Consider the following 14199-nt stretch of genomic DNA (forward strand, 5'->3'; position numbering starts at 1 on the left):
CAAAGAGACCGGGCAGAGAGGAGGGACACTGGTACAGAGACTGTCCACAAAGAGACCAGGCAGAGAGGAGGGACACTGGTACAGAGACTGTCCACAAAGAGACCGGGCAGAGAGGAGGGACACTGGTACAGAGACTGTCCACAAAGAGACCGGGCAGAGAGGAGGGACACTGGTACAGAGACTGTCCACAAAGAGACCGGGCAGAGAGGAGGGACACTGGTACAGAGACTGTCCACAAAGAGACCAGGCAGAGAGGAGGGACACTGGTACAGAGACTGTCCACAAAGAGACCGGGCAGAGAGGAGGGACACTGGTACAGAGACTGTCCACAAAGAGACCGGGCAGAGAGGAGGGACACTGGTACAGAGACTGTCCACAAAGAGACCGGGCAGAGAGGAGGGACACTGGTACAGAGACTGTCCACAAAGAGACCGGGCAGAGAGGAGGGACACTGGTACAGAGACTGTCCACAAAGAGACCGGGCAGAGAGGAGGGACACTGGTACAGAGACTGTCCACAAAGAGACCGGGCAGAGAGGAGGGACACTGGTACAGAGACTGTCCACAAAGAGACCGGGCAGAGAGGATGGACACTGGTACAGAGACTGTCCACAAAGAGACCGGGCAGAGAGGAGGGACACTGGTACAGAGACTGTCCACAAAGAGACCAGGCAGAGAGAAGGGACACTGGTACAGAGACTGTCCACAAAGAGACCGGGCAGAGAGGAGGGACACTGGTACAGAGACTGTCCACAAAGAGACCGGGCAGAGAGGAGGGACACTGGTACAGAGACTGTCCACAAAGAGACCGGGCAGAGAGGAGGGACACTGGTACAGAGACTGTCCACAGAGAGACCGGGCAGAGAGGAGGGACACTGGTACAGAGACTGTCCACAAAGAGACCGGGCAGAGAGGAGGGACACTGGTACAGAGACTGTCCACAAAGAGACCGGGCAGAGAGGAGGGACACTGGTACAGAGACTGTCCACAAAGAGACCAGGCAGAGAGGAGGGACACTGGTACAGAGACTGTCCACAAAGAGACCGAGCAGAGAGGAGGGACACTGGTACAGAGACTGTCCACAAAGAGACCAGGGCAGAGAGGAGGGACACTGGTACAGAGACTGTCCACAAAGAGACCGGGCAGAGAGGAGGGACACTGGTACAGAGACTGTCCACAAAGAGACCGGGCAGAGAGGAGGGACACTGGTACAGAGACTGTCCACAAAGAGACCGGGCAGAGAGGAGGGACACTGGTACAGAGACTGTCCACAAAGAGACCGGGCAGAGAGGAGGGACACTGGTACAGAGACTGTCCACAAAGAGACCGGGCAGAGAGGAGGGACACTGGTACAGAGACTGTCCACAAAGAGACCAGGCAGAGAGGATGGACACTGGTACAGAGACTGTCCACAAAGAGACCGGGCAGAGAGGAGGGACACTGGTACAGAGACTGTCCACAAAGAGACCAGGCAGAGAGGAGGGACACTGGTACAGAGACTGTCCACAAAGAGACCGGGCAGAGAGGAGGGACACTGGTACAGAGACTGTCCACAAAGAGACCGGGCAGAGAGGAGGGACACTGGTACAGAGACTGTCCACAAAGAGACCGGGCAGAGAGGAGGGACACTGGTACAGAGACTGTCCACAAAGAGACTGGGCAGAGAGGAGGGACACTGGTACAGAGACTGTCCACAAAGAGACCGGGCAGAGAGGAGGGACACTGGTACAGAGACTGTCCACAAAGAGACCGGGCAGAGAGGAGGGACACTGGTACAGAGACTGTCCACAAAGAGACCGGGCAGAGAGGAGGGACACTGGTACAGAGACTGTCCACAAAGAGACCGGGCAGAGAGGAGGGACACTGGTACAGAGACTGTCCACAAAGAGACCGGGCAGAGAGGAGGGACACTGGTACAGAGACTGTCCACAAAGAGACCGGGCAGAGAGGAGGGACACTGGTACAGAGACTGTCCACAAAGAGACCGGGCAGAGAGGAGGGACACTGGTACAGAGACTGTCCACAAAGAGACCGGGCAGAGAGGAGGGACACTGGTACAGAGACTGTCCACAAAGAGACCGAGCAGAGAGGAGGGACACTGGTACAGAGACTGTCCACAAAGAGACCGGGCAGAGAGGAGGGACACTGGTACAGAGACTGTCCACAAAGAGACCGGGCAGAGAGGAGGGACACTGGTACAGAGACTGTCCACAAAGAGACCGGGCAGAGAGGAGGGACACTGGTACAGAGACTGTCCACAAAGAGACCGGGCAGAGAGGAGGGACACTGGTACAGAGACTGTCCACAAAGAGACCGGGCAGAGAGGAGGGACACTGGTACAGAGACTGTCCACAAAGAGACCGGGCAGAGAGGAGGGACACTGGTACAGAGACTGTCCACAAAGAGACCGGGCAGAGAGGAAGGACACTGGTACAGAGACTGTCCACAAAGAGACCGGGCAGAGAGGAGGGACACTGGTACAGAGACTGTCCACAAAGAGACCGGGCAGAGAGGAGGGACACTGGTACAGAGACTGTCCACAAAGAGACCAGGCAGAGAGGAGGGACACTGGTACAGAGACTGTCCACAAAGAGACCGGGCAGAGAGGAGGGACACTGGTACAGAGACTGTCCACAAAGAGACCGGGCAGAGAGGAGGGACACTGGTACAGAGACTGTCCACAAAGAGACCGGGCAGAGAGGAGGGACACTGGTACAGAGACTGTCCACAAAGAGACCGGGCAGAGAGGAGGGACACTGGTACAGAGACTGTCCACAAAGAGACCAGGCAGAGAGGAGGGACACTGGTACAGAGACTGTCCACAAAGAGACCGGGCAGAGAGGAGGGACACTGGTACAGAGACTGTCCACAAAGAGACCGGGCAGAGAGGAGGGACACTGGTACAGAGACTGTCCACAAAGAGACCGGGCAGAGAGGAGGGACACTGGTACAGAGACTGTCCACAAAGAGACCGGGCAGAGAGGAGGGACACTGGTACAGAGACTGTCCACAAAGAGACCAGGCAGAGAGGAGGGACACTGGTACAGAGACTGTCCACAAAGAGACCGAGCAGAGAGGAGGGACACTGGTACAGAGACTGTCCACAAAGAGACCAGGGCAGAGAGGATGGACACTGGTACAGAGACTGTCCACAAAGAGACCGGGCAGAGAGGAGGGACACTGGTACAGAGACTGTCCACAAAGAGACCGGGCAGAGAGGAGGGACACTGGTACAGAGACTGTCCACAAAGAGACCGGGCAGAGAGGAGGGACACTGGTACAGAGACTGTCCACAAAGAGACCGGGCAGAGAGGAGGGACACTGGTACAGAGACTGTCCACAAAGAGACCAGGCAGAGAGGAGGGACACTGGTACAGAGACTGTCCACAAAGAGACCGGGCAGAGAGGAGGGACACTGGTACAGAGACTGTCCACAAAGAGACCGGGCAGAGAGGAGGGACACTGGTACAGAGACTGTCCACAAAGAGACCAGGCAGAGAGGAGGGACACTGGTACAGAGACTGTCCACAAAGAGACCGAGCAGAGAGGAGGGACACTGGTACAGAGACTGTCCACAAAGAGACCAGGGCAGAGAGGAGGGACACTGGTACAGAGACTGTCCACAAAGAGACCGGGCAGAGAGGAGGGACACTGGTACAGAGACTGTCCACAAAGAGACCGGGCAGAGAGGAGGGACACTGGTACAGAGACTGTCCACAAAGAGACCGGGCAGAGAGGAGGGACACTGGTACAGAGACTGTCCACAAAGAGACCGGGCAGAGAGGAGGGACACTGGTACAGAGACAGGGGGCTCCACCCAATTGACTGGATGGGGGGGGGGGGGGTCACGGCAGAGAGGAGGGGCTCCACCTTGTTTCCAGACATAATGCAGACTCCCTTGTACTACAAGATAATGTGATGGCCACCCTACCCTAGGTATACATATCTGTATACTACCGTAATTCCTCTAATAGTAACCGGTATTCAAATACAAGCCGGGTCTCTATTAATGGCCGGGTGCGCTCTTGAGCTAAGCAATTATAAGCCGGCCTCCTAATACAAGCCGGGTTACTAATATACTGAGCTGCATACTGAGCTAGTTACTTGATTTCACTTTGAAAACGTTGAAATGACCAGTGACCACCTGTAATTGCACTGTTTACTATTTCATACAGTACTTGGTTTCAATAAATGAACCCAGTACATTTTACTGGGATCAAACTGACACAAAATGTTGATTTATTCATTATGATCTGTTTGAAAATTAGAAATATAGGCCTCCCTCTTATACATGCCTCCTCCTAATACAAGCCTGGTACCCGCTACAGTTGAAACAAATACAAGCCGGGGTTACTATTAGAGGAATTACGGTATTCTCATTCGGCAGCACTCCAGGAACAGAAAGCCACTGTTGTACTCTGTAACTGTGTTTGCTCTTACTGGCCAGTAACTTCAAATCAACTTCTAGTCTACCTCTGACCTCTGACCTCTGACCAACCATCAGTCTCAGCCGGACTCTTGGTTTCAACTTGGCTCCATCGGCCGGCAGTTTGCCCTGTGAGCTTCACATGTGATTATCATTTATTGATGGAGGTGGATAATCTTCCTGTCAGTCACCACTGGTCTCTTCACGTGTAGATAAGTAGATAAGGATGATGTCATAGAAGCAGACAGCAATCTGAGTCCATTGAGCCTCCTGAACAGGCCATTACGGTTTGCTTTATATGAGCTTTAGCAGGTGTGAAAAGTAATTCAGTACCTGGCTTTCAATTCTACCCCTTTCAGCCTCTTTTGACCAGGCGACAGGGGCTCTGGAGGTAGAGCAGGCGACAGTGCATATCAATATACATTTAGAAATTAATACAAATTAAAAACTGTAAATATGCCAACATTAGCAGGGTTGCTAGTTTTCAGTTGTAGTCCCTGGGCTAGATGTTTGAGCCAGAAAGAAACAGAAAAATAGACGGACATTGAAGCTAATATAAAGACAATTTAAAACATATTCTATACATTCATTCACTATAGGCAATCATGCATCTATAAAAAACATAGTGTATAGGGACAAATCAAAGCCCCTACATGGACAAGCACTGTATAGGCAGGCACACATATACATAATCAGGACAGTGCTAGTGGGCAAGCATACAGGGGTTGGGCAGCTGGACTGCGACATGACTTGCTAATGGTCACAGACCTGATTTTCTAGCAGCCATGCTTTGAGTGTGTGTGTGAAGGACCCGAGTGTATTTGTACTGCGGATGTGTGAGGGGATGATGTTCCAGAACTCTGCAGCTCTTATCAAGAAGGCTGATTTACTAAATGCGCTTTTCCTCCCTGGGATAATACAATTTCCCTCTAGTACTTTTCTGGTGAACCTGCTGCTTTCTGTTAAGAACTGCGATAGAGGTGCGGCCGGGTAGCGCAGCTAGCTAAGCGTCTGTCTACCACCACAGAGACAGTGGGATCGAATCCAGCTGTGGTGCTTCCGGGTTGGCCGACCGTCCATACTAACACAATTGGCAGTGTTAGCGGGTGGAAAACCCGGCGAGGGTGGGTCCTGGTCGTTGTAAACAGCGACTCCTACAGTTTGGTCGGGGCGCCTGCACAGCAAGGGAAGGATCTGGGAGAGGTAGTGTGACCTTCCACACGTTACACTCTCCCAGTGAGAGTCCGCGCTGCCAGGTGAAAAGAAGCGGTGGGCTGGCTACACATGTGTCGGAGGAAGCATGTGATAGTCTCCACACTCCCAGACCGACGGTAGGGGGTAGAGTGCGCAACGACCAGGAAGGGGATTGGGAATTGGCATAACGACTAACATTGGGATGGGAGAAAAACGCAAAAAGGGGGGAAAAGATAATAATAAAAAAGAACTGTGATAGAGGTGGTGGGGCCAGACCGTGTTGGATTTTATATATCAGGCTGGCATCTCTGAGTTTCAGCATATTTCCCCAGCTAAGCAGGGGCAGAAAGCAGGGCCAGCCCTGTTACATTTGGTGCCCTAGGTGAGTTTTTATTACATTTATTTCAATAGGGACAGTGCACATTATTCAACAGTAATGAGACAAAGTACCACCACTGTAAATATGCCAGTGTTAGCTGGGTATCTAGTTTTCAACTGCAGTCCCTAGGCAAGATATTAAATGCCAGGTAAAAACAGAATAGAGAGAGACATTTTAAGAGCATACTTATAATATAGTATAGTATTTGAATATAACAGCATAGTTAAAAGTGGTTAAGGCTATTAAATACACAATTTGCTATTGGCAAAGTGAGGAGAAAACTGTGATGTGAATGAGCTGCAGGGCAATGCCGTCAGGAGCAGGGACTCCCTGATTATGGGATGAGACGCTGAACACTAAAAAGACAGTGGGACTCTCATGTCGGGGTGGGAGCACCTTGCTACAGTGTCAGCACTGTGTTGGATGTTGGGGGGAGTGAGGTCACTGTCAGTTAGGACCGCCGGCGATGAAGACGGACAGCCAGCCGCCCCCAGGTTCCTGTTAGTGCTGAGGAGGGGAGGCTTAACCTCCTGGAGCCAGACATGGACGGGGATAGAGAGCGCTGCGCTGCATAGCTCCCATACGCTGCACTCGGGACCTTCTTGTGGACGCAGAGTGAGATTTCCTGATTGAAGCCTACAGCCTTGTGGTACACACCGTCCAGCGAAGCCGTTTTCCCGGGGAGTTGGACGGCGTCCAAAGCACAGACCCTGGGGAGGGTCGCGCCCGTGAGGGAGTTAAGTCCACTTTTACACATTGTATAGCATATTGCATTTTGTATATCATTCTTGTATTGCTGTATATTTCAGGCCTGTTATATGTTAACTAATTGGGGGGTGACGGGGGAAAGCAGAGAGGGAGGGGTAACTAGTACCAGGAGGTGGTCCCGTGTTCACGTTGGACCAGTGATGGTCGGTTGCAGTGCTGGTTCATTGTTTGATGTGCAGTGCCTCTTGTAGAGGGTGTTAGCGTGCTGTGGTTAGTGGTGTGCTCTAAAGCTAGGCTATCAGGCTTAGCCCGAGGTGTAGTGGTTTCCTTAACTTAATGGAAGCCTTACTGTGGCGGGTTGCCCCCCATGTCTGTTAACCCACGTTCTCCCTGGTAGGAATACTGTATGAACTTTGGTCTCATTATTTATGCTAACCATCCAATAAAGATTGTTACCTTTTGTACCCCAGGTTGTGCATTTTATTATTTAAGGGCTTTGACAAACAGCAGTTTCTCCTGCTTGTGGTGTAACCAACTTTTTATTACAATATTATCCCAAATCAGCTTACTGTTTCCATTTGCTTCATTGATTATGCCAATAAAAACAGATGCCTGGTCTGCTTTTGGTGGTAGTCAGATTAAATCGATTCTTAGACAGTTTTCTAGATACAAGCGTTAAGGTCAGATAGGCCAGTGACTAAATGTAATGATTTAGTAATCCTCTCTGGCTTGTTACTAAACACTAGGTCAATTTGGGTCTTATCCTAGTTGGCCCTTTAATCATCTGAATTTTCTTTTCTTTTGTTTGTTTGGGGGCTTTTCTACCACGTTTATCTTCCCAGTTTATGTTGAAATCGTCCATCAAAAGTACTTCTTTATCAAAGTTGCACTCTAAGTATGGTGTTCAGCTGGTCAGAAAATATAGCTTTGGAGTCTGGTGGTCGGTACAGCCCTAGGAGGGTAAAGGACATTTGGGGAGACGCTCTTAATTCCTTATCTGAAAAGTGGATCTGGGTACAGTGGATGTTCCCTTTAACATAAAACATCACACCTCCCCATCTCCCTTCAGGTCGCTCTAAATATATTATAGCCAGGTACAGTCAGAGCAGCAGCTGGGGAGTTATCATGAAGCCAGGTTTCAGAGAAAAAGAAATAATCCAAATTTGATTCTAAGAGTAGTTGTTTAATCTGTTCACTTTTAGGGGTGTTACTGCATATATGTTTAGGTGTCCCCCTGGGAAGGCTTTTAGGCTTAACATGGGGGTCCCAGACCACTCTGGCATGATTAACAGACTGGATGAAACGCCACTTTGTTTTTTTTTATTGCTTCTTCAGATTGACAAAACAATATAACAAAAAAACAATCTGGACATCCTGCAAAAATTGGTCACAGCTTTTATTTGTGAAAATCTCTCAGAAACCCCTCTTTATCATCAATGTACAAATTGCTTACCTGTGGCCGGTCGAATTCCAGAAAGAATATTCCAATCATTTGATTGCCATCTGGTAGATCGTATGTCCATTTGGGCCACGACATAACCCACAGCATAATGAATCGAAAACTAACTTAATGCCCCATATCTCGTTTAAGAGTAAAGGTTCATGAAGTCAGTTCATAAATATATATACAGCTCATGTATCTCCATTACATAAAGGTGGAGATAGATGTGACCTAAATAACTATGGAACAAACTGTCCTGTCTAGTAAGAATCCTGGAATCATTGGTAAATAATCAACCTGAAGCATTTCTGAGTATGGGTGGGTTTATCTTTCGGTTTGTCTGTTATCTTTAATTTAATTGTTTAAGTTTGTTAAAAATTCTATACTATATATTTCCAATAAAATATCTTGACATTTCAGTTCTGAAAACATACTGTAATCCTTATACACTGTTCAATAACCTTTTTCTAAACTGTGGCCATTATCAAATGTTGATTCATTGTAATTTCTCACTCGAAGACGACCCTTCGGACCAGAATTCAAGGTTGAACCGCTTTAACACTATTTTTTTTAAATGATCATTTGCATTCAGAACCTTTCATACAAGGTTCAAATGTAATATTTCATCATCATCATTTATTTATTCGTACATGGAATTACCACAGACCAACAGTACATATTAATATAACTCACCAAATCCCATGGCCGAAAGGAACAGGACGATTTTTTTTTATATATACCTGCCCATACACACATACAACACACCGATAGACTTATTACGTAAAACCAAACAGAATATACCCATTTTGCAAAAATGGAAACATCAACACAACTAAATTAAATCAACATAAATAAACCCATTTTGTGTATCCATCAGTCAAATTACATATTTAGGTTAATTCATTTATACACACACACACACACACATATCTATACATTTATATAATGTATTATTCTATATTATACTTCTATATACTATATCATTTTTATTTTATTATAATATAACTAGATCATACTATTTATACTACACCATATAAGTGTAAACCAATTTTCACTTGAGATACAGTTGACTTCTAAGACATCAATTCACACCTTCCCACTTATCTTGATGCTTACAATTCATCCATATTATTAGCTAATCATACATTCGAATATGAATATTTCAAAGTTGGGATCAATTCACTTTTTAATTCAAGATGTCAATTTTATTTAAAGTATTTTACAAGTTGTCATGAAAAGGTTTTACTATCCAACCCAATGACAAGTACATGTGAATGGATGTTCTATCATCAGAAAGTAAACAATTTGGTTTGATTCTAATTGATTGAATTTGAAGTGAATTGATTCCAACCCTATAACGTTTTGATAGTTTCATCATTAGTACAGCCATTACTCGTCAATATACACACAATAATGACAAAATAGTTAGTTACTTGTGCAACAGGTTGCTCTGCAATTCCCATAAACACAAGCAGTTAGATGGTAGAAGAACCATCTAGAAAAAGACAATACATGGAACATTACTCTAAAATAAACACTTCTTGTGAAAAAAAAACATGTCCAACTAGAAATGTTGACAATATGTGTGACATTAGTTAAAATCACTATTGTCCACATAAAAATATGAGTCCATACCAGATGCAGTTTTCCCCTCCAGTGTGTACACCACATGTTTGTTAACTAGCTTTGCTTTTGGCTGGTCACCCCATAATGAGGTCAGAAAGTTCCTATGATCCCAGTATTTAAAACACTAGAACAATGTGTTTCACTCTTATACCAATGACATATTGTCCCAGGAACATCCACACTGTGTCTCACTCAGAGCAGAAACAACTGTTGTTGTCAATGAAAACTGTGTCTATGTTAGTACTGCTTCTCTCTCAGAGGCTTCTGTGCAGGTCAAAAGCTCTTGGTAGTAGTTTTTCCTTTCAAAAGAACGGTCAAATATTACTACCACTATTATCCTTATGATTGTTGATAGACTGATAGCTGTAATGACGTACTGAAGCGTTTTCCACACTGGGCCACACATTCATTATGAGTGGAACTCTTCTAACACTGGCTAAAGCAGTAGGGTTTATCTCCTCTAAGAATGAATTGACAGGTTTGACATTTCCCTGAACTTCTCCCAAGTGAATTTTCTCATGTTTTCGCAAAGATCCTAATGTACTGAATCTCTCATCACACAGACCACAATGATGTGGCTTCTCTTATGTGAATTATCTGGTGTCTTTTCAGATTAGCCAGATTACGAAAGCTCTTCCCACACTGGTCACAGGAGTAGGGCTTCTCTCCTGTGTGAATTCTCTGGTGTAATTTCAGACTCTGCAGTTGATTAAAGCTCTTCCCACACTGGTCACATGAGTAGGGCTTTTCTCCTGTGTGAATTCTCTGGTGTTTTTTAAGATTAGACGGATGACTAAAGCTCTTCTCACACTGGTCACAGGAGTAGGGCTTTTCTCCTGTGTGAATTCTCTGGTGTTTTTTAAGATTAGACAGACTACTAAAGCTCTTCCCACACTGGTCACAGGAGTAGGGCTTTTCTCCTGCGTGAATTATCTGGTGTGATTTCAGTTTACCCAGTCGACTAAAGCTCTTCTCACACTGGTCACAAGAGTAGGGCTTCTCTCCTGTGTGAATTATCTGGTGTGATTTCAGATCAGACAGTTGACGAAAGCTCTTCTCACACTGGTCACAGGAGTAGGGCTTTTCTCCTGTGTGAATTCTCTGGTGTGATTTCAGATAAAACAGACTACTTAAGCTCTTCTCACACTGGTGACAGAAGTAGGGCTTTTCTCCTGTGTGAATTATCTGGTGTTTTTTAAGAGTAGACAGACGACTAAAGCTCTTCTCACACTGGTCACAGGAGTAGGGCTTCTCTCCTGTGTGAATTCTCTGGTGTGTTTTCAGAGTATACAGACATTTAAAGCTCTTCTCACACTGGTCACAGGAGTAGGGCTTCTCTCCTGTGTGAATTCTCTGGTGTGATTTCAGATCAGACAGACATTTAAAGCTCTTCTCACACTGGTCACAAAACCAGGGCTTCCATCCTGTGTGAATTCTCTGATGTATTTGCAGAGTAATCAGTCGACTAAAGCTCTTCTCACACTGGTCACAGGAGTAGGGCTTCTCTCCTGTGTGAATTCTCTGGTGTGATTTCAGATTTGACAGTTGACTAAAGCTCTTCTCACACTGGTCACAAGAGTAGGGCTTCTCTCCTGTGTGAATTCTCTGGTGTGATTTAAGATCAGACAGACGACTAAAGCTCTTCTCACACTGGTCACATGAGTAGGGCTTCTCTCCTGTGTGAATTATCTGGTGCGATTGCAGTTTATCTTGTGTTCTAAAGCTCTTCCCACACTGGTCACAGGCGTAAAGCTTTTCTCCTGTGTGAATTTTCTGGTGTAATTTCAGAGTAGACTGTTGCCTAAAGCTCTTCTCACACTGGTCACAGGAGTAGGGCTTTTCTCCTGTGTGAATTCTCTGGTGTGTTTTCAGATGAGACAGTTGACTAAAGCTCTTCCAACACTGGTCACAGGAGTAGGGCTTCTCTCCCGTGTGAATTATCTGGTGTAATTGCAGATGAGACTGTTGCCTAAAGCTCTTCTCACACTGGTCACAGGAGTAGGGCTTTTCTCCTGTGTGAATTGTCTGGTGTTTTTTAAGATTAGACAGAAGACTAAAGCTCTTCTCACACTGGTCACAGGAGTAGGGCTTTTCTCCTGTGTGAATTCTCTGGTGTCTTTTCAGATGAGACAGTCGACTAAAGCTCTTCTCACACTGGTCACAAGAGTAGGGCTTCTCTCCTGTGTGAATGATCTGGTGTGATTTAAGATGAGACGGACGACTAAAGCTCTTCTCACACTGGTCACAGGAGTAGGGCTTCTCTCCTGTGTGAATTATCTGGTGTGTTTTCAGATTCTGTTGCAGAGTAAAGCCCTGGTCACAGGAATAGAGTTTCTTTCCTGTGTGAATGTGTTGGTGTTTATCGAGATTCATCTTTGAACTGAAGCTTTTTCCACACTGGTCAGAGGAGTAGGGCTTCTCTCCTTGTGTGAATGCGCTGGAGTTTATTGAGATTGCTCTTTGAACTGAAGCTTTTTCCACACTGGTCACAGCAGAGACCTTTTCTTCCATCCAAGCCTCTTGGTTTCTTCCCAGGCCTGACAGGACAGCTATCTGGATGGAGAAGAGTGTCAGAGGAAGGAGAGATTTGGTGATTTGACCAGTTAGTCAACAGTTTCTGGAGCAGGAGTGGTTACATCATGGCTATGGTTAAGGTCGGTTTAAATTTAGTCCGGGACTAAAGCCCCTTTAGTCTCAGGTTATGACAGATTTAAGTGTCACCTTATGGATCAAACCTTATATCACGCTATGGGAAATCACATATCTCAGTAACAATATATATCGCAATATAGTACAATTTCTGTAAATTGGATGAAACATTTGTCTACAAAATAACCACATAATCCATGACAACTTTTTAATAATCCTGAGTCTAAACTAAATAAAAATTAAGGCACTTTGTCTTTTCTCCTTTTATTTGGAAGCAACGTATGTCAGAACCATATGCTGAACACCTCTTCACCTACGACTGAACTCCTGTACACGGCACCAACACTAGGGATGCAACTAAAGATAATTTTGTTATTTATTAATCTAAACGACTATTTTACCAGAAAAACAACAAATCGATTCAATTTGCAATTTAATATTTCAAAATGTTTTACTAGTATCCTTAGGTCACATGGGTAGTCTTTACCACCTACTTAATACCCAGAGTAGGAGATGAGCCATGAAGTTTATTTCTGTCTATGCACATCGATTCGTGCCACATGTCTACATTTTTATTTTCCAGATTATTCCAGATTGCGAAAATACAGAATGTAAGCTTTCAAATTATGTGTCATATGTTGAAATCTGAGAATGTGATTGAAGATGATTTTGATCATTTAAATCTTGTAAAGCAGTCTGTTTTCTACAACACTTAGGCCATGTCCAGACTAAAACGATTTCGGTCGTATCAAGCAAAGTATTTGATCGTTTGCCCCTTTCAGCCACACGGAACGGTGTTCTGGCAGCCTCAAGACGCTACTTTCTGATACCAGCTCCCAGAGTGCGCAATTCTGAAGACGCCCCCCATTGCGTCACCATCTTTACAAGCAATACGCGTCTTCTCCTGAACCGATGACGCGACAGCCCACCTCTCCCTTACCACACATAACTATGCTCCTAAATGTGAACTATTGTCTGGATACATACAGGGTTTCCATTATCCGGTAATTCCCGTTTTCTTTACCAGAAGAAAATCTGTTGATATTTACATCTCTGGTCATAATGCCCTGTGAAAATAATTAATTCTTATTTCCCCCCCGTCGACAACAGATTGACATCTCCCTTAATCCGCATGCAAAACCCAGCCAACAAAAAAAGAAACATGATACATACATGTCTTATATGTCCAGATATGTCCTGGCTAGAAGTGTTTATTAAACACATAACACCGGGAGTTATTATTAAACAACAATGGCATGTACAGAGTAGTTGCGTGTTACAGAAGCTATGAGCTTGATCGGGATGATGCAACTGTGTGATGCAATACACGATACTAGCGTCACATAGCTGGGCTTTTTCTGAAAACCCTAGTAGCCAAGCACATTGTTCCATAGCATACGCCTTCAGTTGATGACAAATCCTCTCTTACCTTGACGATTAAAAAGCCTCCATAATTTAGTAAATAGTATTCCCATGGCTGGTGTTAAGCTGTAGCTAGCTAGCGCTGATGCTATCCAATGCTACCAACATTAGCTAAATAGCTAACCAACTAAATACAATAGACAGTGGTATCCTGAGGTAACGTTAAATACAGACAACGTTTGCTAGTCGAAAGGACTGGTCACAGGTACAAGTTAAACATCAATCAATTACTTTATTAACCCTTAGAAGTCTAACCTAAATAGCTCCTCCTCCTGAGAATTTCCCCCTTTTTTTTTGTTACATAATACAAAATTACAGATTCATACCTTCAAAATAAGCCATCAATTGTCAAATT

The 14199-nt window shown here is 45.5% G+C and overlaps 1 protein-coding gene across 1 annotated transcript in view; it reads right to left on the reverse strand.

Moving 5' to 3' along the window:
- Nucleotides 1-12047: 12047 nt before the first annotated feature.
- LOC311229403 (uncharacterized protein) overlaps nt 12048-14199 on the reverse strand; it is a gene marked incomplete at its 5' end in the record, with an annotated part of 76335 nt that continues 74183 nt past the window's right edge. Inside the window, one exon of the mRNA XM_084315487.1 lies at nt 12048-12326. Within this exon, the coding sequence (XP_084171613.1) occupies nt 12175-12326 (152 nt within the window). The 3' untranslated portion in view covers nt 12048-12174. The remainder of the gene's footprint in view (nt 12327-14199) is intronic.

The sequence above is a fragment of the Notolepis coatsorum genome (genome assembly GCF_963971535.1).
Source record: "Notolepis coatsorum genome assembly, chromosome: 6".
Lineage (NCBI taxonomy): Eukaryota > Metazoa > Chordata > Actinopteri > Aulopiformes > Paralepididae > Notolepis > Notolepis coatsorum.